Below are 27,840 nucleotides of genomic sequence, written 5' to 3'. Positions count from 1 at the left end.
TTAAATATATTATTTTATATTTTGAAAAGTATGCTATTAGATAGTTTACTTAATTGTAACTTTTAATTTTTAATTAATATTCGTCATTCCCCTTTCAGTCGAGAATCGAAGAACTCGAAGAAGAGGTTGAAGCCGAAAGACAAGCCCGCGCTAAGGTAACAACTAATAACAATTGAAAAATAACGTTTAAATTATTCGATTTAGTCTTACGATTTAATGTAAGTTACGCATTTTTACTAACCAATATATATATTTATATTATTGATAGGCTGAGAAGCAACGCGCTGATCTTGCCCGTGAATTGGAAGAGTTGGGCGAACGCCTTGAAGAAGCTGGTGGTGCTACTTCCGCTCAAATTGAGTTGAACAAGAAACGTGAAGCTGAGATGAGCAAACTCCGTCGTGATTTGGAGGAAGCTAACATTCAACACGAAGCTACCTTAGCCAACTTACGCAAGAAGCACAATGACGCCGTTGCAGAGATGGGTGACCAAATCGACCAGTTGAACAAACTCAAGACCAAGTATGTTTCGTATTTTTACTATTTAAAAAAATATAACAATGAAATTTTATAATAATGAAAAATATACATTCCATACTGATATGATTTAATTATATATGGGTGCTTTATCTATAAACTATTTGAACTGCATAATCGTTACGAAATTTATCGTTAGAAATAATAATTTTAAATAATTAAACTTCCAAGCACTAGAATAATTTATCGGTATTAAATAAATTAAAATATACATTAAGTAATTGAGAAAAGTAAGTTTTTATTAATTATTAAATCATTTTTTAATTTATTTAATTATCTGTCTAATGTAAATAAATTGTTGTATTAACGATTTAAAATAATATATATTTTATCAAATTAGGGCTGAGCATCATTCACATTATCTTGCCAACGACTTAAACAACACTAGAGCTGCTGTTGATTTAATATCTAGAGAAAAGGTAGAAAAAACACTAAGGTTCAGTGTTTATATATGTTGCATGACCATGTTTTATCCTCATTTGTAATTCAATGAAAACAAACTTCGAAAGCATGTTTATTCCTGTTTAAAATAAATTCATTTTTATCTATTATCTAATTAGGGTATTAAGATCTTGATGATATAATCAGTAGGTACCACAGAGGCAATTAAATATATTATTTGGTCAGTTTAAAGCGATGAATCTGAAATAAATTAATATATAAATATAATATTTATTTTTGTAAGCAACGATAGTTTAAAATGTAAATAAAAATAATGTTGTATTGATTATTAGAGCTGAGAAGGATAAATGCCAGTTCTTGTGTGAATTGAATGACACACGTGCAAGCTTAGACCACATTTCTAACGAAAAGGTTGGTTGAAAAAACAAATGATGTACTGCTTTGGCAAAAAAGAACATTCGAATAATAATTCAAAAAAAAAAATTGCTTCACATTAATAAATCTTTAAATTCATTTTCGCACTTAACTTTATGTATGTAATAGAAGCTTCGTTGTTGAAAGTTTTAAAAGTCATCATTATTAGCAGGCAAATATTATAATATTACATTATAAATAGTCAAAATAATACAATGTTTTTATCATGAGCTACTAACATATTTTATAAACATAGGATTTAGTAATGACTGTTTAAAATACTTATGTTCCAGTTAAAATGTGCTGAGTAATACGTTTTCTGTGACGTTAAAATAACTTAGATTTAAAGTGTGCGTTGTAAATGTATGATGATGTCTTAATCAAATATGTACTAATACTTGTAAAATGTGTTCAAATAATTGTTTCGTGTTTGTGTTCATTTTCTGTTCTACAAATAATGTACGATTGGATTCTAATTTATTTCGGATTTATAATATTAGGCCCAGACTGAAAAGATCTACAAACAAGTACAACACCAGTTGAACGAAGTTCAAGGTAAACTTGATGAAACCAACCGCACATTGAATGACTTTGATGCTGCCAAGAAGAAGTTGAGCATTGAAAACTCCGACTTACTTCGTCAATTGGAAGAAGCCGAATCACAGGTTTCTCAGTTGGCTAAGATCAAGATTTCCCTCACCACCCAACTCGAAGATACTAAGAGACTGGCTGATGAAGAAGGAAGGGTAAATATTTTTATATAAAAACTTATTGCAGTTTTACTTATAATATTAATCGATATTATTCAATTTTATTTAGGAACGCGCTACACTTTTGGGTAAATTCAGAAACTTGGAACACGATATTGACAACATTCGTGAACAATTGGAAGAAGAAGCTGAAGCTAAGGCTGACATTCAAAGACAATTGAGCAAGGCTAATGCTGAAGTTCAATTATGGCGTACCAAATATGAATCTGAGGGTATTGCCAGAGTTGAAGAACTTGAGGAAGCTAAGTGAGTATTCTCCTATTCAAATAAAATATATTATGCAATGCATTTAAAACCTGTGTAGACATATTATAATATTTTTAAATCTAATATACTATTCACATAACCTTTATTTTCTTAGACGCAAATTGCAAGCTCGTCTCGCTGAAGCTGAAGAGACCATCGAGTCACTCAACCAAAAGGTTATTGCTTTAGAGAAAACGAAACAACGTTTGGCAACTGAAGTCGAAGACTTACAATTGGAAGTCGACAGAGCAACAGCAATTGCTAATGCTGCTGAAAAGAAGGCCAAGGCCATTGACAAGATCATTGGAGAATGGAAACTCAAGGTTGATGACTTAGCAGCTGAATTAGATGCAAGCCAGAAAGAATGCAGAAACTATTCCACTGAACTCTTCCGTCTTAAGGGAGCCTATGAAGAAGCTCAAGAACAATTGGAAGGAGTCAGACGTGAAAACAAGAATCTAGCCGGTAAGTTTTATACTTTATTTAAATGTGTTATGTATTATAATGTGTAATATTAATACTATTTTGATTTGAACAGATGAAGTCAAGGATCTTCTTGATCAAATTGGTGAAGGTGGCAGAAACATCCATGAAATTGAAAAACAACGCAAACGATTGGAAGTTGAGAAGGATGAACTCCAGGCTGCATTAGAAGAAGCTGAAGCAGCATTAGAACAGGAAGAGAACAAAGTATTGAGAGCACAATTGGAACTGTCTCAAGTTAGACAAGAAATTGACAGACGTATCCAAGAGAAAGAAGAGGAATTCGAAAATACCAGGTAAAATATAATTGTTAAAATATTTATACCTAGCAAAGTGATGAATATCTTTATATACTTTAATTACCTAACATTTAATGCAATACTGAAATTATATTTAAGTAAGATTTGAAAGTTTTGAAATGTACATAACGCATACAACCTATATTATTTTAGGAAAAACCACCAACGTGCTTTAGACTCTATGCAAGCTAGCTTGGAAGCTGAAGCTAAAGGAAAGGCTGAAGCTCTTAGAATGAAGAAGAAGTTGGAAGCTGACATCAATGAACTTGAAATCGCTTTAGACCACGCTAACAAAGCTAATGCTGAAGCCCAAAAGAACATTAAGCGGTACCAACAACAATTGAAGGATGTACAAACTGCTCTCGAAGAAGAATCTAGGGCTAGAGAAGATGCCCGAGAACAGTTGGGAATCTCCGAAAGACGAGCGAACGCATTACAAAACGAAGTGGAAGAATCCAGAACCTTATTGGAACAATCTGACCGTGGCAGGAGACAAGTTGAACAAGAATTGGCTGATGCTCATGAACAGCTCAATGAACTTTCCGCACAGGCTACCTCCATTTCTGCTGCCAAGAGGAAGCTGGAAGGAGAACTACAAACCTTACATGTAATATTATAGCATAAATTGAATATTTTCCAAGTATAACGTTTATTAATAATGTATTTATTTGTATACAGTCTGACTTAGACGAGTTATTGAATGAAGCTAAGAACTCCGAAGAAAAGGCCAAGAAGGCAATGGTAGACGCTGCCAGACTTGCTGATGAACTCAGAGCCGAACAAGACCACGCACAAACCCAAGAAAAACTTAGGAAAGCTCTTGAAACACAAATCAAGGAATTACAAGTAAGCATGATTAAATAAATTTTAATTTTAATGGACTGTTTTAATTCTTAAAGTATGATGGCATTATTTTTAATACTTATTTAATATTTTTAGGTAAGATTAGATGAAGCTGAAAATAATGCATTGAAGGGTGGTAAGAAAGCTATTCAGAAACTCGAACAAAGGGTACGAGAATTGGAGAACGAGTTGGATGGTGAACAACGCAGACACGCCGATGCGCAAAAGAACCTAAGAAAATCTGAGCGTAGAATTAAGGAGTTGAGCTTCCAAGGAGACGAAGACAGAAAGAACCATGAGCGCATGCAAGACTTGGTTGACAAACTGCAACAAAAGATCAAGACATACAAGAGACAGATCGAAGAGGCCGAAGAAATTGCCGCACTCAACTTGGCTAAGTTCCGTAAGGCCCAACAAGAACTGGAAGAGGCTGAAGAAAGAGCCGATCTAGCTGAACAAGCAATTGCAAAGTTCAGAACAAAGGGCAGATCAGGATCCACAGCACGAGGCGGAAGCCCAATTGTAAGTGTTTCTCACATTTAATAATTAAAAATCTATGATTATAAATTGTTATGACGTATTTATACATGGCGATTTGTACATGTTCATTCGACTTAATTGACGCACTTTAAATTACGTGTTCACTAAAAAAAAAGTTGGATGTATCGTAAAATTGAGATGACAGACACCTATCACTATCTGAGCAGTTCTATATTTAATTTGTTAACATAATTTTAAAATAAAATTGATGTAATACATCCTAATTGTCTCAATTGTACGATACATTGTTGCGCGTTATTCATATAGCGAGCTAACAGAATCATTATTATTCCAGCCTCAAAAGCCACGAAAGGTGCTACCATTGGAGTAAAATCTTGATTCTATCTATTTATTTATTTGTAAGTCGGATAGACTAGATTTGTAGTTGACGAGTCATGTACTCGGTTAGAATGTTTTTCACCGATTTTAGCCGCACAATCAACATGACTTGATACGGTCCTATTCTAACTTGCATTTGACTATTTTACATTTCTAATCATATAAGCGTTGAATACTCCGATTACGAAATAATTCGAGTTGTTAATAATCATACGATATGTTTGTGAAATAAATATTTTTAATTCCTAACAAAATGCCCATTTAGCTGTATTATTATAGACCTGATTTTGGTTTAACGTTATTTGAAAAATGAAATTTACTATCAGTTACGAGTTTAATGTTTTATTAATTTGTTTTATGCATGTGGCACGATCAATCCAATAAAAGTTATCGCACATGACCTAGACTTTTATTAATAATACATATTACATTTTGTTCATATTAAATTTATGACATGCGTTTTCAGGCAATTGTGGAACATTTTTAAACGTGTTTTTGTTTTATTTGTTTGTTTTATAGGGACACAGGCCGCCCGTTAAACCACAATTCGACGGATTCGCCTTCCCACCCAGATTCGACCTCCACCCAGAAGGCGACTTCTAAACAAAATTTAACTTATTTGTAATAAAACTTTAAAAAAAATGTACTACAATATTTTTATTTTTTTTCGAAATGTATCATAAAACACCACGTACACACAAAACAGCAGCATCAACCATAAATCTACATCATCATTTGCGACACACATGCGGCCTGTCTGTATTTATTAGTGTGTAAAACAATGTTTTATTTATATGAAAACAAATTATCATAATGATAACTATGTTATTCAACCTAAATTCTTTTAATTTAAAATTAATTTTAACCCCGTTGTACAATTCAGCTTCTTTAATGTTTCCAATAAAGATATGCTAATTGTTAACTTATAATAATCGTTTGTATTTGTTCGTTATTTACTTGGCCTGTTCCTCTACATACATTCCGATACCTGTGAACATTTCCGTTTCTGTGTCTAAAGTGTTACGTTGCAGCACATCAGCGGGTTAAATTAAGAACACATTGCTGATGGTGCGAGTCGATTGGCCGTCTTTGTCGACGTCAAAACAGATGTCATAGGAAACCGTTACTATTTTATCGAGTTAAACTTTAAAACAAATATTATGATTCATATAGATGTATGTATAACAATACAATTGATAAGAAACAATGAGTAGTGTTACGACCACTCTCGTAAAATGTGGGTAAAGACTTAAGACTATATATAGTGAGTATATAATAGTATGGTGTTGTTGTAAGTTGTAATGTATAATCAAGTATATATTAAATATACAAATTAATTAATAAAAATTTTGTTTTGCTACGCCACATCAGCAGGTAAAATTAACCACACACTTAACACATTCTGATGGTGCGTGTCGTTTGGTCATCATTGTCGAAGTCTAAAGAGATGAAATGAACGTCATAGTAAACCGTTATTTTTATTGAATTAAACTTTAAAACATATATAATATTATGATTAATTTATAATACAGTTTATAAGAAACAATGTGTAGTGTAACGACCGCTCTCTGATAATGTGGGTTAAGACTTAAAACTATAATAGTGAGTATATAACATTATATTATGATGTTGTAAACTTTTAAGTTTTAACGTACAATCAAGTTTATGGATGTTTCGCAACATCACGTCATCCAGCCGGTAAAAGGTAAAACACGTATTGTATTATAATAATACAGTTGATAAGGAACAATGAGTACGTTCTCGGAGAATGTTGGCTAAGACTATAATAGTGAGTATAATATACTCGTAATAATATAATGGTGTTGCATAATTTTGAGTTTTAATGTATAATTAAGTAGGTACTTAACATAATTTGATTGAATTCCCAACAGAGCTTCGACCTATTAATATTCTATAGTTCCAGCGACTGTATCGATTTGTATCGGTCGAAGGCTCGTAACACACGAGTGCAACATTAAGTTTGCGATCAATATATTATGACGTAGGTATAAAAATATGGTGAACGAATGTCGTGAAAAAATATTAATGTAATAATGAATTGTAGATATAAATATATATAATATTTTTTGTGATATATGTGCAAAATGTTATATATATATGTATATAGTTGCGTGAATAATAATTCTCTTGCCAATAATAATATTACGGGTAACCGAATCACCCTAATCGGAAAGTATCAAAGTTCTCTTGTCGGTTTTTTTTTTATTTTCATTTTAATCGGCTTGCGTCGACATTGCGTAGGTAATGACAATCAGTACAATAACCATCAAGTGGTAAATATTTCTCTCGTCACCAGATGACTGCAGGTAAAAATATTAATGCTCGTCGCTATAATATTATATCGATGGTCTCTATACTCGAACCGAGTGCGTGTGTTACGTAAAATAGCTCTTTGCTCGTATTATCGAAACAAACATAGCTAAATGCCTCCGCATAAATACATCGATGGATATTAAAAATTAAAACCAAATGTATCACCGTCACGATACGTCGAATACGCACGAAAAGTGGGCGGGGGAGAGATGGGAGCCAATAAGTAAGACCAATAACCGTTAACTTAAAACGAACATATTGTAATAGTACGTAGATATAGTAGTACTTACCTAATTAGTATAATGAAGAAAAAAAATAAAAATTTTCATAACTTTAAAACGATACAATTATTTATTGTTCTTCGTGATTGACCGGAACAGAAACGGTGATCTTGACACATATAAAAATGCGTATCGGCGGTGTCTTTATTGGAAACTTTCCAACTTGGAAATAATAACAATATGAAAAATATTCACAGAGTTGCAGTCAACCAATATATTATTATATAGTGACGAAAGTGTACAGTAATAATATACTTATTTATTACTCGTATATTATAATATAAATAATATATTATTATTTCGTATTGGCGTTGGATGCCTGAACTTTTTCGAGTGGTGAGGATTACGATCGAGAATATATATATTTTGTTCGGTTGAGAAAAAATATTATTATTATAATATGTTCGGCATAAAAAAGAAATACAATTTATTTTCAAAAGAATGTTATTAATCTCGTACTTATAACATTATTATAATATCATGACTATAATCTTAAATCTAAATTTATATCCTCGTACAAAATCTTTTAGCAATAAAATATTGCGTATTTTTAATTGATTATTTCGTAAGTGTAATTTTATGATTTTTATATTTAATCTCGCTTCGAATAAAAATTAAAGCATTATTGAACATGAATAAAACGAGGTCGATGGTAATTAAATTAAAATAAATTTAAATACTTGGTTATTGAATATTTTATTTAATACAAACAATCAATAATTTTTTGTACAAACAGTATTAGTTGGTTATAGTTTCAGTTCTATCATCATTTTTATGACGTTCTTACCTTAAAATTTTATATCATTAGGTTAGATTGAGTACCGTTGAACGTAAACTAACTATATTGTGCATTATTCGCAAGACGGGGACGACAAATACAAGTGGGACGTCTTAAACTTACCAAGAATAGCTATAGAGTACTCGTTGATAAAGTACGGTAAATGGTAATATAATTATGACCACACGGCGTTACGGATAGACAATTCGGGTACACCACGGTGTTATTTATCCATATTTCTCGATATTTTAACCAACCGATAAAATGTTATTATTAATACGCCAAAATAATAGTGTTAAAATATAATATTTAATTTACAGAACAATATTATATTAAAATGTTATTATTTGTATTATACATTTTAGTATTATGTAATGTATAAATATAATATACAAAATGTATTGGCCACAGATGCCGCGGATAGTTTGTTTAATAAAAGTAAAGAACAAATAAATATTACATTGCACATTTTAATGAAAAAAAAAAAAACTTTATTGATGTTCATTGTAATGGTGAAATTAAATTATAATAATTATTAATAATATATTGCTTACTTTTTTTTTTGAGGGGGGGAGGGTCAAGACCAGTCAATTGTCATGCAAGCATATATAATCCTCCATCTGCTTCTGTCATTCGCTACTTCTCACCATTGTGCTCTAGGTTCCAGCACTTCTAAATTTATAACTTAGTCTTCCAATGTGAAACGAGTCCTTCCCAAAGGTCGTTTAGGTGTCGTGTTATTTTCGATTGTGGTCCTTATTATTGATCCTTGTTTTCCCCATGCTATCCTGCCCATTTCAGTCTTTTAACTGAGATTTCCTTTCCTTTGATTTCCTTTTAACAAAATAACTAAAATAGTTATTCTAGGTTTTTTAATATGTCATTTCGTCCAAATTTGAACTTAAAATGACTTTAAAAATAAACTGTGCTTATGTATTTTTTAGATTTTTTGGTAACAGAATTAACTACTTACGTGAAATCTTGTTTTAAATTTTCAAGCCTTAGATATGAAAGTTGAACATTTTATAAATTTTTAACTACAAAATAATTATTCAATTTTAAATTTGATACATTTTGTCGAAATTCGATCTTTAAATGCTTATAAAAAAAAATAGTGCCTATGTATTTTTAATATTTTTCAACTGCTATTGTAACAATATATCGGGAGCCTTGTATTAAATTTTTACACTTTTTGGCCCAACAGATAAAACTTAATTGATATTTATAGAAAAAAAATCTAAAAAAATTGAAAACTGATAATGTCCGTAAACAGCTCAAAAAGTGTCAAAAATTATTTTCAAAATTTCATCGTGTATATTAAATACTAATATAAACATTCAGTGAAATTGTCAAGTATCTACAGTCATTCGTTTTTTAATTACAACAAAATAAGAAAATCGTTACATGAGAAATCGATTGAATATCAAATGTTGTAAAAATATGAATTTCAAACGCTCATAAAAATTTAATTTGACTCGCTTGAAGACGTTTTTTTTTGAAAAAGGTAGACAAACTTATGAGGAATCTTGTATTACATTTTCAAATCTTGGATTTAAAAAGAAAATTTTACATGCATTTCTAACTCAAAATAATTTGCAAATTTTCGTCATTTTTACGTATTTTGTCAATATTTGAACTTTAGATGCTTATAACAAAAAATTGTGACCATGAATTTTTAATTTTTTTCATCTGCCATTGAAACAATATATAGAAGCCTTCTATTAAATTTTCAAGTTTTTTTAACCAACAAATAAAATTTTATTGATATTTAATGAAAAAAAACTAAAAAAAATGGAAACTGAAAATATCCGTAAACAGCTCAAAATAAGTCAAAATATTTGGAAAATATTATGGTGTATAGAAAATACTAATATTAACATTTAGTCAACATTTCATTTACCTACGGTCATTTGTTTAAGTTTCGCACCAAAAACCAAAATCAATTTTCTTGAAAACAGATTTTGCGTAAGAATTTCCTTTTCCTTAAATTTTCTTTTGTTTTTCACTTTTGAAGCTGTTGAAAACTACTGGGAATTTTTTACTTTTGATCCCCTAAAGTACCAACTAGATTCACTTTCCTATCAGAAAAGATACTGTTGAAGAAAATCCAAGCATTTTTACTGTCCTAAAAGGTGATGACAGACACAAAAATAAAAATAAAATTTAAAAAAAAACACACATCATTGTAAAATCAATACATTCATCGTTTCACTCAGAATCTAAAATATTAATTAGGTAGTTGCGTAGTTTATGATAATACTATTATTATATGAATAAAATACACATTATTGTATAGTGTATACAGAGCAAATTATTATCGCTGTTGCTTTTTTAATAATAAAATATCTCAATTATATCAATATTCTATTACCACTATAGGTCGAAAATTCCAAAATATGATAACCCACGTGCCCTACTTTTTATAAATTAAAACCGGAGATATCAATAAATATTAAAAATATTTTGTTATTCCGAAGGATGGTGCGTGTCGTCTAACCTAAATATTTATCATTCTTTTTCTACATATTTTTATTGCGTGTTATTATATAAGCTAATCAGATAAATACTTCGTGGAAATGCTTAGAGTAAAATGTAAAATGTGCAACGCGACGGTAAATATTTGCGATAGACGTCGTAAAGTATTTCACAATATAATATTATTATTATTATGGTTTTATCGTCAAAATGTATAAAGCGACGTTCCGAAAGGTACATCGAAAAAAGGCTAATATGGTTCATCATTTTTTATAATACAAAATATGTCTATGGATATAAGTATAAAATATAATATGAACTCTACGGCGCGTATATGACGTATGATGTTGATGATGTGTAAACGGGGAAAAAATTGATAATTTATATTGAACTATGTTACAGGTCTCGTGGTTAACGAGAAGAAAAAAACACTTGTTGACTAACCTACATATAATGACGACGTTATGTTATATTATATAAACGGAGAATATAATAACATCAACACTACACGTCACTATACATATATTATGATAATCTGACAACCTATATACTTAGGTATTTCGTGTTAAGTACGCATCACATGCACTATACTCCGAGTATAATGGATCATGCACACATTATATTATTATATTAATTATTTTTACGTTTAAATTGTTCACAGGATTTTGCCCTGCAATGTACATATTAATATACAAACAAATTTAAATCGTTAAACACCATATTATTTTGTCTGTACAATAAAAGCCGTGGTGTATATCGACAATAAACCGCATCACAATCGTACATAATACAGAAAGTCGTTATTTAACTGTATATGTCGCTGGTGAATGACCTAATAGACGAATTTATATACAATTATATGTACATGTCATAATAATTATATATATAATGACGTGATAAAGTCTCGTCCTAGTAAGATTTAATGTGTAGCGCACGACTATTATAGTATTACGCGATATATAATATCATTGCTGGGTGAAATACTAATAAAGATATTGTATTGTATAAAACCACGATGGGTGCCGGCGTACACTAATAAATTGGTGGTGGTGTGCATGGTACGGGTTGAAGGACACCTGAGAAAATGTCGATTACAATACGACCGTTCGTCGTTCTTATAATGATATATAGAGTGTAACAGATAGAACTGACTTTTGGAATAACTTTTTTTCTAATCCGATGTGAATCCGATTATAAAAATGATTCGGATGGTAAAAAAATTTATCTAAAGCAAGTAGTTTATTTTTTAGAAATTTTTAAAATATCAATATTTTTCGATTAAATTAATCTGGAACGCAATAACTTTTTTAAAAATATTATTTTTGGAAATTTTCTAACATGGGTATATTTCTTAAACTATTTACTAATCATATAATTTTAATAACTTTTGTCATACGTTTAAGTAGCATAAATTATTTTATATTATACACCTTGTAAATATATATATATATATAGTGTACGAAAGTGTGTGTGTTTATGTGCACAGTAGTAGGTATATAATATAATCGGCAATCGCGGTGACTATATCGGAAATCGGAAAGTCGCTCTTAAGTTGTGCGTTGAAAAAAGGTTATTTTCTACATCGATTTTTCATACTTATATAATATATTATAAATTGAGACCCATTACGCTCATATTATAAGAACGATAAAAATCACACCACCTCCTCCGAAAAAATATTCGTTTGCCAGCCAATTCAGGTAGGTACGGCGTGTGCTATATATGTCGGTATTATATTATTATATATCATATAATATATAATTTATATACATATATAATGAACACTGTATCGAGTCGGTTGTCCCCGCAGTCGCGCGCGGGAGGGTGTGGAAATTGAATGAGGTACGCGTATATGGTGAGGGTTGCAGCTGCTTGTGTGTGTGCTTTCGGAAACGGAGATAGGCGAAGACTAAAAGAGAAAAAAAAGGAAACGGAGAAAACATTTCCAGGACCGTTCGTCGATAACGTTTTATATTATATACGTGTACATGCGTACCTGACAGGACGGAAAAGCGCTGTATACACACACACACACACACACACACACCGAGCGTTCGACGGGCCTATACATCTATTGTGTGCCGCCGGATGAAAAGCCGGGCAAGAACGGCAAGCAATAGGCCGGCGGGGGTGGGTTTTTGCGGATCGAGGTCAGGAGTGACGTCAGTACAGGCACCGCTGACGTCACGGACGTGACGTGTTTACGCGGATGTTGCTGTCCGGGGCACACGCGCCGCGCACGGGGTACGGCCAACCCCTTCGACGACCACCCACCCCCTCAAACCGCCAACGACGCATACTTACGCACACTTCCGCCGCCGCCGCCTCATCGACCCGAGTTTCGACCCGTGTATAATGGCTGCTGTGCTATACGACACATCCGCGTGCCCTACATTTTAATATGTATATATATATATAATGTGATATATAATAATGTCGTACCCCGCCGCACACCTCTTCACCCCTTCGATGGCCATCTACCCCCTCCAATGATACAACGATCAGCTCTAAGCAAACTCCCGGGTGGCGGCGCTCGGATGTATACGGTATATATATTATATATATATGCCTACAATAATATTATATAATTATGCATTGTATATAAATTATGTATAGTATTTTGATGCATATTTATATGCAATACATAATTATATGGTACGAATAACAGAACGCACTTAACGCACATTGTGTTCTGTGATATTGTCACTAGCCGCAGGCCGCAGTAGTGTCGAGTCCAAAAAGGTGAAAAAAAATTGAGACCCGATTCGTTGCCAAAAAAAACGGCTAATATGATACCTATGGGTAGTGCCAAATCAGAAAAAAAATATCTAGAATTTATTATACAATAAGCGTAGTTCAAACCAAAAACGAAATACCTTTCTATAATAATTTTAATGATGATTTTTTTCTCAATTTATTCTATCGAGTAATAAAAAAAGCTTCAAAATCCCTATACCCGCAATGATTGGAAAATTCGTGTGGTTATTATCGGTCTCGATATCCTGCCGGCGAGTTTGCTCTTGCCATGGACCTGCAGTGAACTAATTTTTAGTGAAAAACTAAATAGAATGTTCACCCCACTACCATCCATTCAATAATCACATATTTAATAATGGCTCTGAATTATATATATAATAACAACTTATAATCCAAAGATTATAAAGGTTCTGATTCAAAACTGGAGGTTTAAAGCACCCTCCACCATCCGAAATTGTGCTGCTGACGTGTAATATCGTCGAAGTATTGCTAATATTGTTTATATAATATACCAAAGGGCTAAGACCTGTGACCGCAAAAATTCTTCAGAGTGCATCGCGGTATCGCACTGAGCTGATTATTAAATATACCTATATACTGTATCTATATATATTAAATAAAAATATATTGATTGCTCCTCCTCTTCGGTATGTGTATTACAGCGGTCAGTAATAAAAGTATAAAACATATAAAATAACAACTTATATATTATAGTTAATCCAAATATTATACGGATGCAGATATTTTCAAAATTGAGGGTTTAAAGCGCATCATCTATTCTGTCGAGGTACTGCTAAATAATATTGTTCATATAATATATACTCAAAACCCGTGAGCGAGAAAAGTCTTCGCGATGCATCGCGGCGTCGGACTGAGCTGATTATTATTAATATACTGCATAATATATCAAATAAAAATATATAGAGCGTTCCTCTCGTCCTCGGTACCTCCTGCAGTGTATTACTGTCAATAATCGTGACGACAGCTGGCGAATCGAAATCGGACGGACCGCGGAGAATATTTCCATTTTGTTCTTCATATCATATTATATACTTATTCCTCGTCGGTTTTATAAATACCTATATAGAATACACCATACACCGCCGGAAACAGTTTTCACGCCGTTTAATATAATAATTATATACTTAACCAAACAGTATAGTCGGCTTTTCGCGAACACCTACGCGCGTCGATATGGTCTGTACGCACGCGATGTTATTATTTACCCCGGGCCTGCAGTTTATCGTCGTCGCCGCCTATGAGTTTATAATATTTACTTTATACTATGTCGGTACTATACACGTGTGTAGGTACTACCTACTCATATTATCATATCGTACTGATATACCACGCGCGTTTATATTATTATAGTGACGACAGGCGACTTTCGTTCGCGTACTGCGTTATTGAACGAAAGTTCAACCTTCAACCTATATATGCAGCAGATGTACAGTGTTGACCATAAAAAAATCTTTTGAAGTGTATTTCTAATGGCCGTGCACCTATATAGTGCTGGCCGCCTGGCTCCTATTTGAATAGCATAATCATATTATATTATACGTTTTAAAAATATTTCTAATATTATCGTGATGGGAGTGCTCCGGGGTCGGAATCTGATTGTAGGCAAGTATTAGGAATATAATATTGAATAATATGTAGGCATATATATTTATTCTTTAAAATACTTGACAAGTACACCATCGCCGTCGATGTAAACACTGCGTCGCTCGTAATAAATGTTTACCCACGAAAGTCGGTCAACAACAAGATGATGATGTATATTATGTATAATGTATATTATATATACCTATATATGAATATATACATACACCTTATGGTGACCGTACACTTTAATATATTATTTGTGTGTGTACTATGTATACATTGTGTTTTATAATGTATATAACTACAGTTATGGCGTCGTGGTAAGCCCGAATTAAGACATTTGAAGCCCCAGGGGCCAAAGTTTTAAATGAGACCCCTGTACGAAAAAAAAAATAATAATGTATAATTTATTATTTAATATTAAGTTCCTGTTATAATAAATATATATAGCCATTAGGTACATAGCGATAAATAATGAATAATGTATCACTTTATTTATAAATTATAATTTACAAGCTTTTTTTCCTCGCTAAATAATCATCGATTTTTTTTTTTAGGTGATTTATACAGAGTCATAGCCTATAACGAAAATAGTAATGGACAAATCTGAGGCACCCAAATAAATTCTAACTATCGAGGCCCGAGGGCCATGCCCCCCCTGGACCCCCCCTCCTCCTTAATCCGGGTTTGCGTCGTGGAGCATCGCTGCTGCAGCAACTGGTATAATAATATGTTTATTTAATATATTTTATTGTTAAACGAGCTATTTATTTATTTTCTCGCCACGTAAACGTTCTCCGACACGCGAATAACGTGGCCAACGTGCAGGGCTTACACTGTACGTTATACGAAGGCTATACATTAATATTATATTATATAATATGTCTATTCCCGAGTGGCTGTTGCGCGGGGATTGGCCCGGGATTACTTCCGGTCGAATTATATACGAGATAATATTATTAATATCGTGATAACGACATAGCGAAAATCGTTACGCCGCTAGTTATATCCGAACAATAATAATATACCGCATACAAAATAATAAATTTACCGTATGACAGGGGCGGATACACAAAGGGGTGTGATATTGAGGCTGAACATACTATTTTTAAGATACCTACCCTTCTCGTTTATCATAGTTGATTTATTAAATGGCGAAGTACTTATAATAATAGTAATAATAATAATAATTAATCGCTCTAACGCGCCTACAATTTTTTTAATGTCCGTTCAAATTTCAACTATCCCTGCTTTTACGAACTACGAGTATTTATTTATTTACACTTAAAGATACCATATATTTTATGCTTAACCCATATTTTATTAATTCCTAAGACCACCACTGACCGTACAAAGTATTCGTATCCGTATACTACATATTATTACATAATTTATACCTACGAGATACGTGAATAAAATTATGATCGTCGTTAAATCTTGAAACGGTTTTAAAAAGCGATTTTTATTTTGTATATAATATTATTTTATTTCTATGATTTCTTTATCTATAATCACAAAATCTAAATTTTTACATTGTATTTATATAATTAAGGCACATTGCTCGTATGTTACACATTGAATAAACAAATACAGATATTTGTGCAAACTCATTATATAGGTGAATGACTGACCTCGTATTGACTTTCAGTAAAGTTTTCATAGCCTTCTTGACGAAAATTACAGATGGCATGCATAAAAACCTGCTGTATTAAAGAAACTTTCATGGTCCCTCTTCATCGGAGTTGGAAAAAAACCACGCATAGTTGTGAAACCGATAGTTTCTCGATGTTCCGCGCGCTCGGAATCCAAAAAAAAGTGAAGGTTAACGCGGTTTTCGATTTCTGGCTCGTAACTATACAGAGTGTTCCAAATTTCATGTGAAAATATATATCATGGTGAAATCTGCTGTCACATGAAATTTGGAACACCCTGTATATACATAGAGTATAATTTGCAGTCGCGACTCGTGTCAAAATCGTTATCCGGTATAGAAACAGAATAGTTTTTTTTTGCACCGGATTGCGCATTATTTTATACCTACCAACAACTGGCAATTGGAACTCGCGTTTGACTAACGCAGTAACGCGCACATTTCACGATAACGAACTACATGGCGAAATATGTTTTTTCCGATTGAAATTGTTTTGAATTTCTGTACAGAATAAAATATAATATGCTATATTCTGATATAGCAAGACGTATTAAATAATACTTTCGTGTTTTGCAAATTATAGGATCATAATTATTTTACTAATGACATATATATCTGTATATATTACTAGTATTAGATATTAATTTAGTATTCAGTTTGGCAGCTAATGGCCATAGTTGCCGGGCTTAAAGTTCAATGAAAAAAAATTAATATAGAGGGCCTACTTGGTTAGTGCGTATCATTATAATATGTATTAAAAGAATAAATAGGTACCATTTCTAACTCCTGTCCACAATTAAAAACTATTATTGCAACTGCTGGTTAGCTAAAACATTTTTTGACTCTACAATTATATATATTGTGGTGAATGGTAATAACCTTACACTAATTCCCAACGACTAGCGAATAAGTAGAGTGGGTTTTTTTAATTATTATTATTATTAGTAAATGCTATTTATTATATACTTAACTATATTATAGTTTCAAATAATTAGTTTTTTTCTAATTAGTAAACATGTGCCCATAAATATATTTGTTTTCATATTAGTATACTATATATTACTACTACCGTTTTTTTCTTTAGTACAATAGTACCTAATATTCAAATAATGATGTATAGACAAATTGAATATTAAAATGAACATTTAAAATACCACTAGTTATATTACAAATTGACAGAATTATAATGTTTTATATGATTTATCATGATATTTTAATATGAGGATTTATTATCATTATTAGTCGATTGAACCACTAGCACAGCACCTATAATATAACTGCACTGTAGTTTAGTTAGGTACTTACTCCAAATTACTAATTAGTATTATAAATTATAATCAAATCTTACTTAATTTTTTTTTAAACCATCCGTTATAAACAGTAAACAATAAACATAGGTACTTACCTATTGGCAATTTATATTTTATATTTACGATTAAATAACTATCGCATAAAAATACAACTCCATTAAAAAGTTAAACCATTTTATATTCATAAATTATAAGTACCAAAATATTATCTTGTCCTGAACCTATTGTATTTTTAGATGTCCCGAGAGAGGGTGAAAAAACAAAAAAATGATTCATATTATTAATCTGATTTTAATGGTTTACTTTTTACTTAAAACTCAAAATTAACACTAAAATGCAAACTAATTTTTAATATACCTAATGACTATAGTTTTCTAATCACTCATTGTTGAACGCGTATTTTAAATTATATTTGTTGATTTAATAATATATTATACAAATAATTAATATAATAATTAATAGTAATTGTAAATAATTGGTAATACCGGTAAATTATATGTTATTTAGCCTAAGTATAGGTACGCCGCTATTTATATAGTTTAACCACAATTTTTATTTTTCAAGAAATATTTACGTATTTTTTAATATTTTTAAACTAGATTTTAGACTTTATCACAATATGTCTTATGACTAATGTCAATCGACAAATGCACATCATCTTCACTATTATAGTCACTTAAGACTTAAGTAATATATTATAATCGATGGTAATATTATTTGTAGTTTACGATGACTCATATACGCGATTAACTAATAATTGGAATGCAATATATATACCTATATTTAAAATTAGATAATTTTAATTTAAAAACAATTAGTAATTGATTTGTATTTGATTTAATTTGCGGCAGCTCGTGTCTGTAATAGTACATGTGTAGAAATACTTAAAATATTAACAATTTAATATAAATTATTAATGTGTACAAAATAAAACATAGATACTTTCAAAAAACAGTCTTACCAAGTGTACCATTTATTATACTTACTACTTTTTATGTATTTCAAGATTTTATACAGTTCAATTGATTATTTGCTTAATTATTATACAGCTATACCTACCTATAGTAAATTAGTAAACTGTACGTAGAAATATAATATAGAATATTAGAATTTCTATTAAGCTGATAAACCCCTTCTTGTTATGAAAAAAGACACCCCTCAGAAAAATCATTAAAAATACACCACAATACCTCATAGAAAATTAATATTATTGTTAGTTGATTAATTTTTCATATGTTTTATCGTTGGCTGCAATCGGCGTCATTTCAGTATATTTTTCCAGTCGTAAAAATGTTTCGACTGACATGTCAAAAATAACAAATATATACATAAAGTATAATAGTGTATATCTATTATTTTGTGGGTTCACTAACGTTTAAAAATAAATGAAATGGCTTCATTTTAATAAATCTAAATTGCAGTAATTTCATGTGCGGCAACTTTAATAAAACCAACGTCACTAAAATTATTATTTGATTACTTATAATAAGCTACGTTAGTACCTACTAAATTTTTATTTATTCTCATACGTATGATGAATTTTTGATTATCATTAGGTACTCATCGAAATTATTAAATTATGTAATAGTAGTTCATAATTAAAATTTTACTGAACAAAATACGTATTAATGTTAGCACGCTTTAACATAATATTCACATGTAGGTACTTTACTTGTTGTCATAATATGAATATAATGTTATGATCTACTAGCGTGACGACAATTATTTACTATCTATTGCGTGTTGTTGTAAAGGAAGGGTAAAAACTTATAAAGTCTATATTTATACAAGTTATAAATAAATTATAAATTCAATTAAAATTTAAAAAAAAAAAAAAATTTAATAAATAATTATCAATCCAAGCAGAAAGTGCTATCAATGCGGGTGGCTTCTTTCAACAAAATCTCATGACATGTTAACCTTTATCACATTTTCTTACTGTGTCTAGTATGGATACAGTCATACCCAGATTGTTAATTACTTTTGAAAATAAAAAAAAAAAAATTTACTATTGACAATATAAATTTATCATAGTATCAGATTTAATTTTTTTATTTCATTTCAAATATTGACATCTTGTTTTAATTATTTTAGTAAGTCTTTTAAAACAAATTTAATGGCGTATGGGCTATGGACAATTAATATTTTACTATAATATAATATATAATATTATTATGATACTATTATGATAATGTAGAACGTAGGTAGTAGGTACACAAAACTCATATCATGTCAAATTTAAATTCGTTGTGAATTTTGATATTTAGTATAAGATTTTTAGGTATAATAGGTATTAATATTTACATGCAGTTTCCAAATTAAGTATATTTTATCTATTTGATACCAAATAAATGTGTACAAAGCGATTCATTTTACCAGAAATAAATAATTTTTTATGGTTTCCTTTGATGGCTATTTCAAAGAAAATATTCGAAGAACCATTACCTATAATTTGACTTCATTCATCGAAATACTTAACTTTAAATTCATAAAAATGTAATTAAATATTTGATAGATTTCTAAGTCGTATAATTCATAAAAATATATTCTACTACAATTTATGAAATTTCAAAATGTAAAAGTTGTTTTAATTAAAATTGATCGTTAAATTAGTATAATAGGTACCTATTATGTAGCATTGGTTTCTAAAATTATACTAAATTATATTAACTCAACGTCCATATAAAATAATTTGTTTCCTAAAAAACACTGCCAAACGAAATACTTAAAAAAATTACCTCTCTAGGGCACACGCAAAAACGTCCATGGTTACGTTACCTACCTATTCAACGTACCTATGGGTTTTTTTATATTTCCCCGTGGATATGTTTAAATATGTATAATAACGCATGTTAATTAACATAATATACCTATTTATATATTTAAGGTATACAAAAAACTCTCAAATTTTACAATAATTTATATCATACATCGCGTATATCAATATAATCTATAGATAATAATACTATTAGATAATAATTATTACTTTGTATTGACTGTTGGTGAGATAGAATTAATTATTGAAGAAGAATTGTATTATATCGTATAAACTATAAAATATATAGTTATTTTTCCATACATAAAATAATAATCTCTCAATTCTACATTACAAATAACAGTGAATGCGTATGTACACATATTTATGAAAAGAAAATATCATTGTAAAACGACTAAAACATTCGGTACCGTACTCTTTATTTTTTTCGCATATCATTTTTTACACTCGAGTACCTATTATGTGTATATACTATATAATGCTATATTATGTATTGTGGTGCTATATCCAGACAAGTGCTCTTCCCTCCCTTCAAAAAATCTCGGTTTTTTTTCGCACACTATTAATTATGTATACAATATGTAATACATCTAACATATTATATAGTATCAATGTGTATAGTAAGTACTGTATACGAATAATACAACGATATTATAATAAAATAAATGTGCACTGTAAACTGAATGGTGCCCTCTCTTTAAAATAAAATTCCGACTATACATATATGCAGGCTGTATATACATACAATATACTTTATTTTATTTTTCTACTATTAATTATAATATGATATTTATCTCAAACGAACAGTATCCGGCTTAATTCAAATGAAAGTGTACACATAAGATAGTCGAGATACACGTATCGAAAATCATTTTTTCTCGGAAATACAATAGGTTAAGTCATATTTTGATACGAATGGCGTAGACCTTTTGACATTTTTCACCGTAGTTCATAATGATGACACGATGCGTATAATAACGTATTGGTATACTTACCTATATTGTTTTGATTATAATAATATAGTATACTTGACTGACATTATTAAATTTGTTTGATTCTGAGTTAAGATCACCTATCATAATAATATATAGGCAGTCCTGTAAAGTTTTTAAGTAAAAGTATTTGAGTAAAAGTATTCAAATACTTTTTTAAGTATTGAATAACTTTTTAAATACTTTCAGCATGAAGTATTTTGAATAGTATTTTAAATACTTTTTTTGTATTAAATACTTTTTGGTATTGAATACTTTGGTTTTTTATATCGAACATTTTATTTTTATTCGAAATAATTGGTTGCAAAAATATTATTGTCCACTACAATAATAGAATAATAGTTTTATTTAGTATTCTGTATTTCTGTGTTAGCTGAAGCCTGAAGGTTTGTGAAAACCTGCAAATCTGCAGATTTCTGAAAATAGTTATTGAATAACAATATTCCCTTTAAACTATTAGCTAATTATTAGACAACCTACTACCTATGTGTTTATATTACGATGGTTAGAAACCCACTTTAAAAACCAAAAGTATTTAAGAAGTATTTGAGTAGTAGGTATTTGAAATACTATACAATTAAAGTATTTGAGTAGTATCTTAAATACTTAAAAAAAAATGTATTTGAGTATTTACTTAAGTACTTTTTAAAAGTATTTTTTACAGGACTGTATATAGGTACTATTCAATGTTAGGATTTATGAATATACTACCTATATTAATTTTTTAGAGAATATATAGATTTAGAATAATTATTTTAAGAAACCTCAGCTACAACCTGTACTGATTTTGACATTTTCCATTATATTACTATTGGCTATACCTACATATGAGTCAAATAAATTACACATACATAAATTATTGTATATAGTACTATAAGCTGTTTCACAATATTCACAGGTCATTTGCAACGTTTGTTTGTGCTTTGGCCTTTGACTGAGTCTTAGCCGAGCAAAATGTTTATGGCTTGACAATGACAGAAACGAACCTGAATAAATGCACACGCAAACGCACACATATTATTACAAACTTCTGTGGTATAAAACTACTTAAAAAAACTAGCAAATATAAACGATAATTTTTATAAAAAAAAAATTTCATGAACGTTTCTAGGACATCTGACCATTGTATTTATACCATACCTATATAACTATACGCACGCGTAGTATATTATGTATAGCCGTATAGGTATGTCAGGTACGCTAAATGCCTGTAATCTATACGTATTTAGAATCATTATAAATTATTTTAGTATACCCGATATAGGTAGTTACTATAATAGTATAATGTACCAATTGCATTATGAATATAACACGTATTTATGTAATATTATCGTTGGCGAATATACATAGGTACTTCCGGAAGTTACTTGCGATTACCCACCCTTTCAATTATATCTAGAGCATATCCAATAATGTATTCTTTAAACAAATTTAAATCATATTAAAACAACATATTTAAAAAATATTATGTTTTTACTTTATCGTTATTATTATTTAAATATTTTATTTTCTTATATCATGAAGACAACAGACAACATTCATTTTTAATTTCATATTCCAAAAGTTAATATTCTCCTGATAATTTGTATGCATTCACGTCGAATATCAAACGAGTAGTTAAATTTTAAAGTATGCAGCTTGAGCCTCGGGTGGTGTAGAATAACACCAATTACAGGGAACCCTATCCATCACTGTATGCCCATCCACTGAAAGAAGCCTTAAGTTCAACTAATATATTAAAAAATAAATACCGACAATATAATATTATACTGTACGTCTGTACCTATATCTATATATCTATACTCTATAATCTATATTATTATACTTACTTTTTTAATATTATCAAGAGGAAACATTTGGATGTTTGTAACGAATAAATTCAAAAACTACTGAACTGATTTCAAAAATTCTATCACCATTAGAATGCTACATTATCCCTGAGTAACATAGGTTAATTTTAAAAGGGTAAATTTAGAGGTCTAACCCGGGGAAGTGCTCAAATATTGATTTTTGATATTTACGATGGAAATATGTGTTTGTAAATGGTTGCTATCGGTTCTAATAATTATTATTATTATTATTAAAGCGATACGCCTGTATCAGTGCACTACCCATAAGAATTTTTAAATTCCCTCAATCCTGCTGGCTTTCCACCCTACTAACTGAAATTAAAAGTAGGTACTCCCACTATGTTATTGAGAAATTTAAGGCCTCACAGTATGTGCAATGACTAATGGCACAAGACTTTTGATTTAACGAATTACGATAGACAATGTGATTGTAGCAACTATCATCACCGGTCCCGCAGCCGGACAGCTCGCTCACATTCCACGGATCCCGATGATACCCACGGATTTTCCCATATATTTTAAAAAGTTACGGTTCCCTGTAAAGATATCGTTTTCCCTTACCATAAATAAATCCCAGGGACAAACTTTCTCGATGGTTGGCATCGACTTAAGAAAAGAATGCATTTCTCATGAGCAATTATATATGTTGTCCTTTCTCGAGTAAGATTTCCAGAAAATCAATATATTTTGTGGCCACCTACAAATACCACTGCCAACATAATGTACAGTTAAGCTTTAAGGTAAAAATTAGAAAATAAAAAAGTAAAACCTATAAAATTAAATGAATCCTTAAAATAAAAATTCACAAAAAATGTAAACAAAGAAATTAATAAAATAATAAATAGTAATAATAATAAAATCTAGCAATAGCAGAGCATTGCCGGGACAGCTAGACAGCTAGTATTTAATAAAATATACATTCCCATTAAGCCTTGAAAACTGTAAAAAAAATGATGGGAGGTGGCTAAATTTAAGTTTTAGCCCCCCTCCTTTAGTTGCACCAATAAAGAGTGTGTAATCTGAAATAGCCACAATTATAGTTGTGTCACTGATCTTTGCAGTTTGTCAATACTTAATTATGATTTATAATTCTTTACCAGCAATGTTCCAAGGTAAGGAAACAGTAGCGTAGCTAGACACTGAAGCGCCCAGAGGAAAAATATTTATTTTTCCCACTGAACTGAATACATATATTCAGTTTAGTGATTTTGCACCTATAATACAAATTAATAATTATATTTTTTACGTTCATGTTGATTACATTTTAACCATAGTATATCTAGCAAATACTTAACGATTAAAATGTGACATTAGCCCGTAAACGTTAAAATACACTTTTATTTAATTTTAGGTAGGTAGTTACTTTTTATTCACAAATAAAACTGAAAAAATTCCGAAAAGAGCTTTATTTTACTTTATAAAATGCATTTTTCTATGAGCACCCCTGAACCATTTCCCATTTTTTGTGGACCAATTCATTAAAGTTCTTTAACTGATATGCACTTTTAGGCTTTATGAGGTACCTAGCTATATGCTTTTACATTAAACCCGCATTATAGACTGCATGTCTCCGTTTCCACAACATAATATATTTTGTATTTAATTTTATCTTCTTTGCATTTTAAAATGCATTTGCCTACAGACACCTTTGTTCCTCTCACCATTTTTTTCTCATATATATTACCATAAATCAACTAAATTTTTATACTTATTCCAGCAAACCCCATGTCACATCTGAATATTCATTAATTGTTTTAACTTAATTGTTATTTGTTTTTTAGTTAAAAATGTTAGTTTAAACTTAGAGTCTACAGTTTCAAGCTCCATTAGAACATTCTTTTTAACTTAATAGTTAATTAAATGTTTTTTGTTCTAGATTCTGATGCGGGGCAATGAATGTTGATATTGATTTCACAATGATTGAATGCGATGTGTGTGCGTTTTTTTTCTGTATGTCATCAGTTCATCACCTTGTAAGGTATATTAAAAGTACTTTTATTTTCTACTTCAGCATCTTTTCTGGTAGGAAATTGAATCTAGTTGGTACTTTGGCGGTCAAGAGTAATTAATTCCAAATAGTTTTAAAAAGCGTAGGTAAGGAAAAACATAAAAAAAAAATTAAGAAAAAACGGTAATTTTTACGTAAAACTAATTTTCAACAAAATCAATATTGGTTTTATGGTGTAAATAAAAAACTAAAAACAAAGATTTTTCCATACATAATAATGTGTTTAAAATATTTTGAGTTATTTATAGCCATGTGAGATTATTTAGTTTTTTAATATACTTAAATAAATTTTTGGTCGGTCAAAAAAATTGAAAATATAATAAATGGTTCCTCATAAGTTGTTATTAGTGTAATTAAAAATTGAAGTTGAGGGTAATTCCACAATATTTTTTTATGATCGTACGGGTTTAAATTTTTTACGACATCGGATATACATTCGTAATTATTTCTCATCGAACGATTTTCTTATTTTATTGTAAATTATAAAATTATCAATTTTTATAGCTAAGATTGAACATTTACACCAAGGTTTCTCATAAGTAGTTAATTGGAACAAAAAAATCAATATAATATATTTTGAATTATTAATTATTATAAACACGGTTTTTATTTATAGACTTTTTAAGTTCAGCTTTGATTTAATCAAATATTCAATTTATTGGGTTTGAAAATCAAAATATATTCCTGTCTCCAGCTTCTACTATACAATATAACTTTATATTTTATTACATTATTTTTTTAAAAAACATGCTCTTTTCCTGTCGGTTTCAGTAGGTTTCGGTAGCAGTTACATGGTATTTAAATAGTAATAACATATTGTTTGATTTAATTACACCTATACACATTAAAATGTTTATGAAGAATATATTATAGGTATACTCGTTATGTGGCATTGGTATATAATGCATATGTATAATTTTGTTACACAATTTATAATGATTCGGTGGCTAAATATCCAAAGACCTTAAAATACACACATGAAAATCTTCTCTATTACCTATATATTACTCGGGTAAAAATATAGCAACTGATGCAATACCGCAACGCAATCCTTTAATCAAGTATTCAAGTGACTCTTTTCTGAACTTTTTGAAGTAAGAGTTTGCCTCTTTATTCTAGTCTCTTCAATTCTTATAGCCATTGTGGCCTCTGCAGGGTCTAATAGCGAGCCTTTACTAGGTACATCCAACTGAACCTACATCGATGTCGATAAGTTTATTTTCATAATTGTAATGATCAAATAATTTATCTGTGTTAGTAAATAAATACAATATAAGTACGTGTACCTATACTAAATAGGCATAGTCGTAATCGGGGGGTGGAGGGGGGGGGCAAGGGAGGAAACTGTTCCTTTAGATATTTAACTGAGTGGGCATTAGTGTCATTTTAACTTATAGATTTTTAGTTTTACCACAGGAAGCTACCTCCCCTCAAGAATTTACCCCAGATTTGCCATGTATATAATAGAGATGCCCAATACTTTCTCAATATACTAAGTATACCCGGCTTTGGTAGCCTAATAGTAGCGGATCTAGAATTTTTTTTTTTTTTTTGGGGGGGGGGGGTGGCTATTGTCTTTTTCCAAATTTCACAACACAAAACGACCCAATTTATTAATTTAGATAAGCCTAACATTTCTACCACCATATTTTAGCTGTGATAGACAATACAATTCTAGCAACCGCTAATGGCTTGAGCTACATCTCGTAACGGAATCAAAGAGTTGTACAATTTGAGATTTTCAAATATCGTTTTAAATTTTTTTTAAGTCATCCTGCTATACGAATATTATAGCCCTATAGGTACAACGCAATTTATGCGACGATTTTTTTTCTTTAATTTTTTCAATATTTTGTTCTTTATGAATAAATTACATATTACCTATATCTTATTTATAATTTTTACCAGCGTCCTGAAATAAAACTCCTGATTCACCCCCGTAGGATAGACTAGTTAAGATATAGGTACTTTAATATTATGCTAACTTTTGTTTTCTACGAAAATATAGATTTTTAAAATAAATCGAATTGCTCGGCGTATAAAATATAGAAATATCCGGTTCATACCGAAATCACGAACTATATATATTTCATATAGTCTGCGCCTAAATCTAGACAGTATAGGTAGTCTACAGGGGCGGACTGGCCAGG

General features: G+C 30.2%; 1 protein-coding gene across 49 annotated transcripts in view; it reads left to right on the top strand.

Annotated features, from left to right (window-relative positions):
• The window catches only part of LOC100167379 (myosin heavy chain 1), a 29,065-nt gene extending 23,260 nt beyond the window's left edge, over positions 1 to 5,805 (top strand). For 32 of the 49 annotated variants that reach the window (XM_008180986.3, XM_016801303.2, XM_008180990.3 and 29 more), the window contains 11 exons: positions 99 to 155; positions 269 to 522; positions 1,272 to 1,350; positions 1,854 to 2,099; positions 2,173 to 2,369; positions 2,485 to 2,834; positions 2,908 to 3,148; positions 3,305 to 3,758; positions 3,830 to 3,997; positions 4,091 to 4,516; positions 5,393 to 5,805. In XM_008180986.3, coding sequence (XP_008179208.1) covers positions 99 to 155; positions 269 to 522; positions 1,272 to 1,350; positions 1,854 to 2,099; positions 2,173 to 2,369; positions 2,485 to 2,834; positions 2,908 to 3,148; positions 3,305 to 3,758; positions 3,830 to 3,997; positions 4,091 to 4,516; positions 5,393 to 5,476 — 2,556 coding nt within the window. In that variant the 3' untranslated portion in view covers positions 5,477 to 5,805. Of the gene's footprint in view, positions 1 to 98; positions 156 to 268; positions 523 to 877; positions 957 to 1,271; positions 1,351 to 1,853; positions 2,100 to 2,172; positions 2,370 to 2,484; positions 2,835 to 2,907; positions 3,149 to 3,304; positions 3,759 to 3,829; positions 3,998 to 4,090; positions 4,517 to 4,829; positions 4,894 to 5,392 lie in introns of all 49 variants that reach the window. The other 17 variants (XM_029489077.1, XM_029489075.1, XM_029489074.1 and 14 more) reach the window with 2 other exon arrangements.
• The last annotated feature ends 22,035 nt before the right edge of the window (positions 5,806 to 27,840 follow it).

This window comes from Acyrthosiphon pisum, chromosome A2, assembly GCF_005508785.2.
Source record: "Acyrthosiphon pisum isolate AL4f chromosome A2, pea_aphid_22Mar2018_4r6ur, whole genome shotgun sequence".
Classification (NCBI taxonomy): Eukaryota; Metazoa; Arthropoda; class Insecta; order Hemiptera; family Aphididae; genus Acyrthosiphon; species Acyrthosiphon pisum.
The sequence above is the reverse complement of the archived record's forward strand: the minus strand, read 5'-3'. Positions and strand labels throughout refer to the sequence as shown.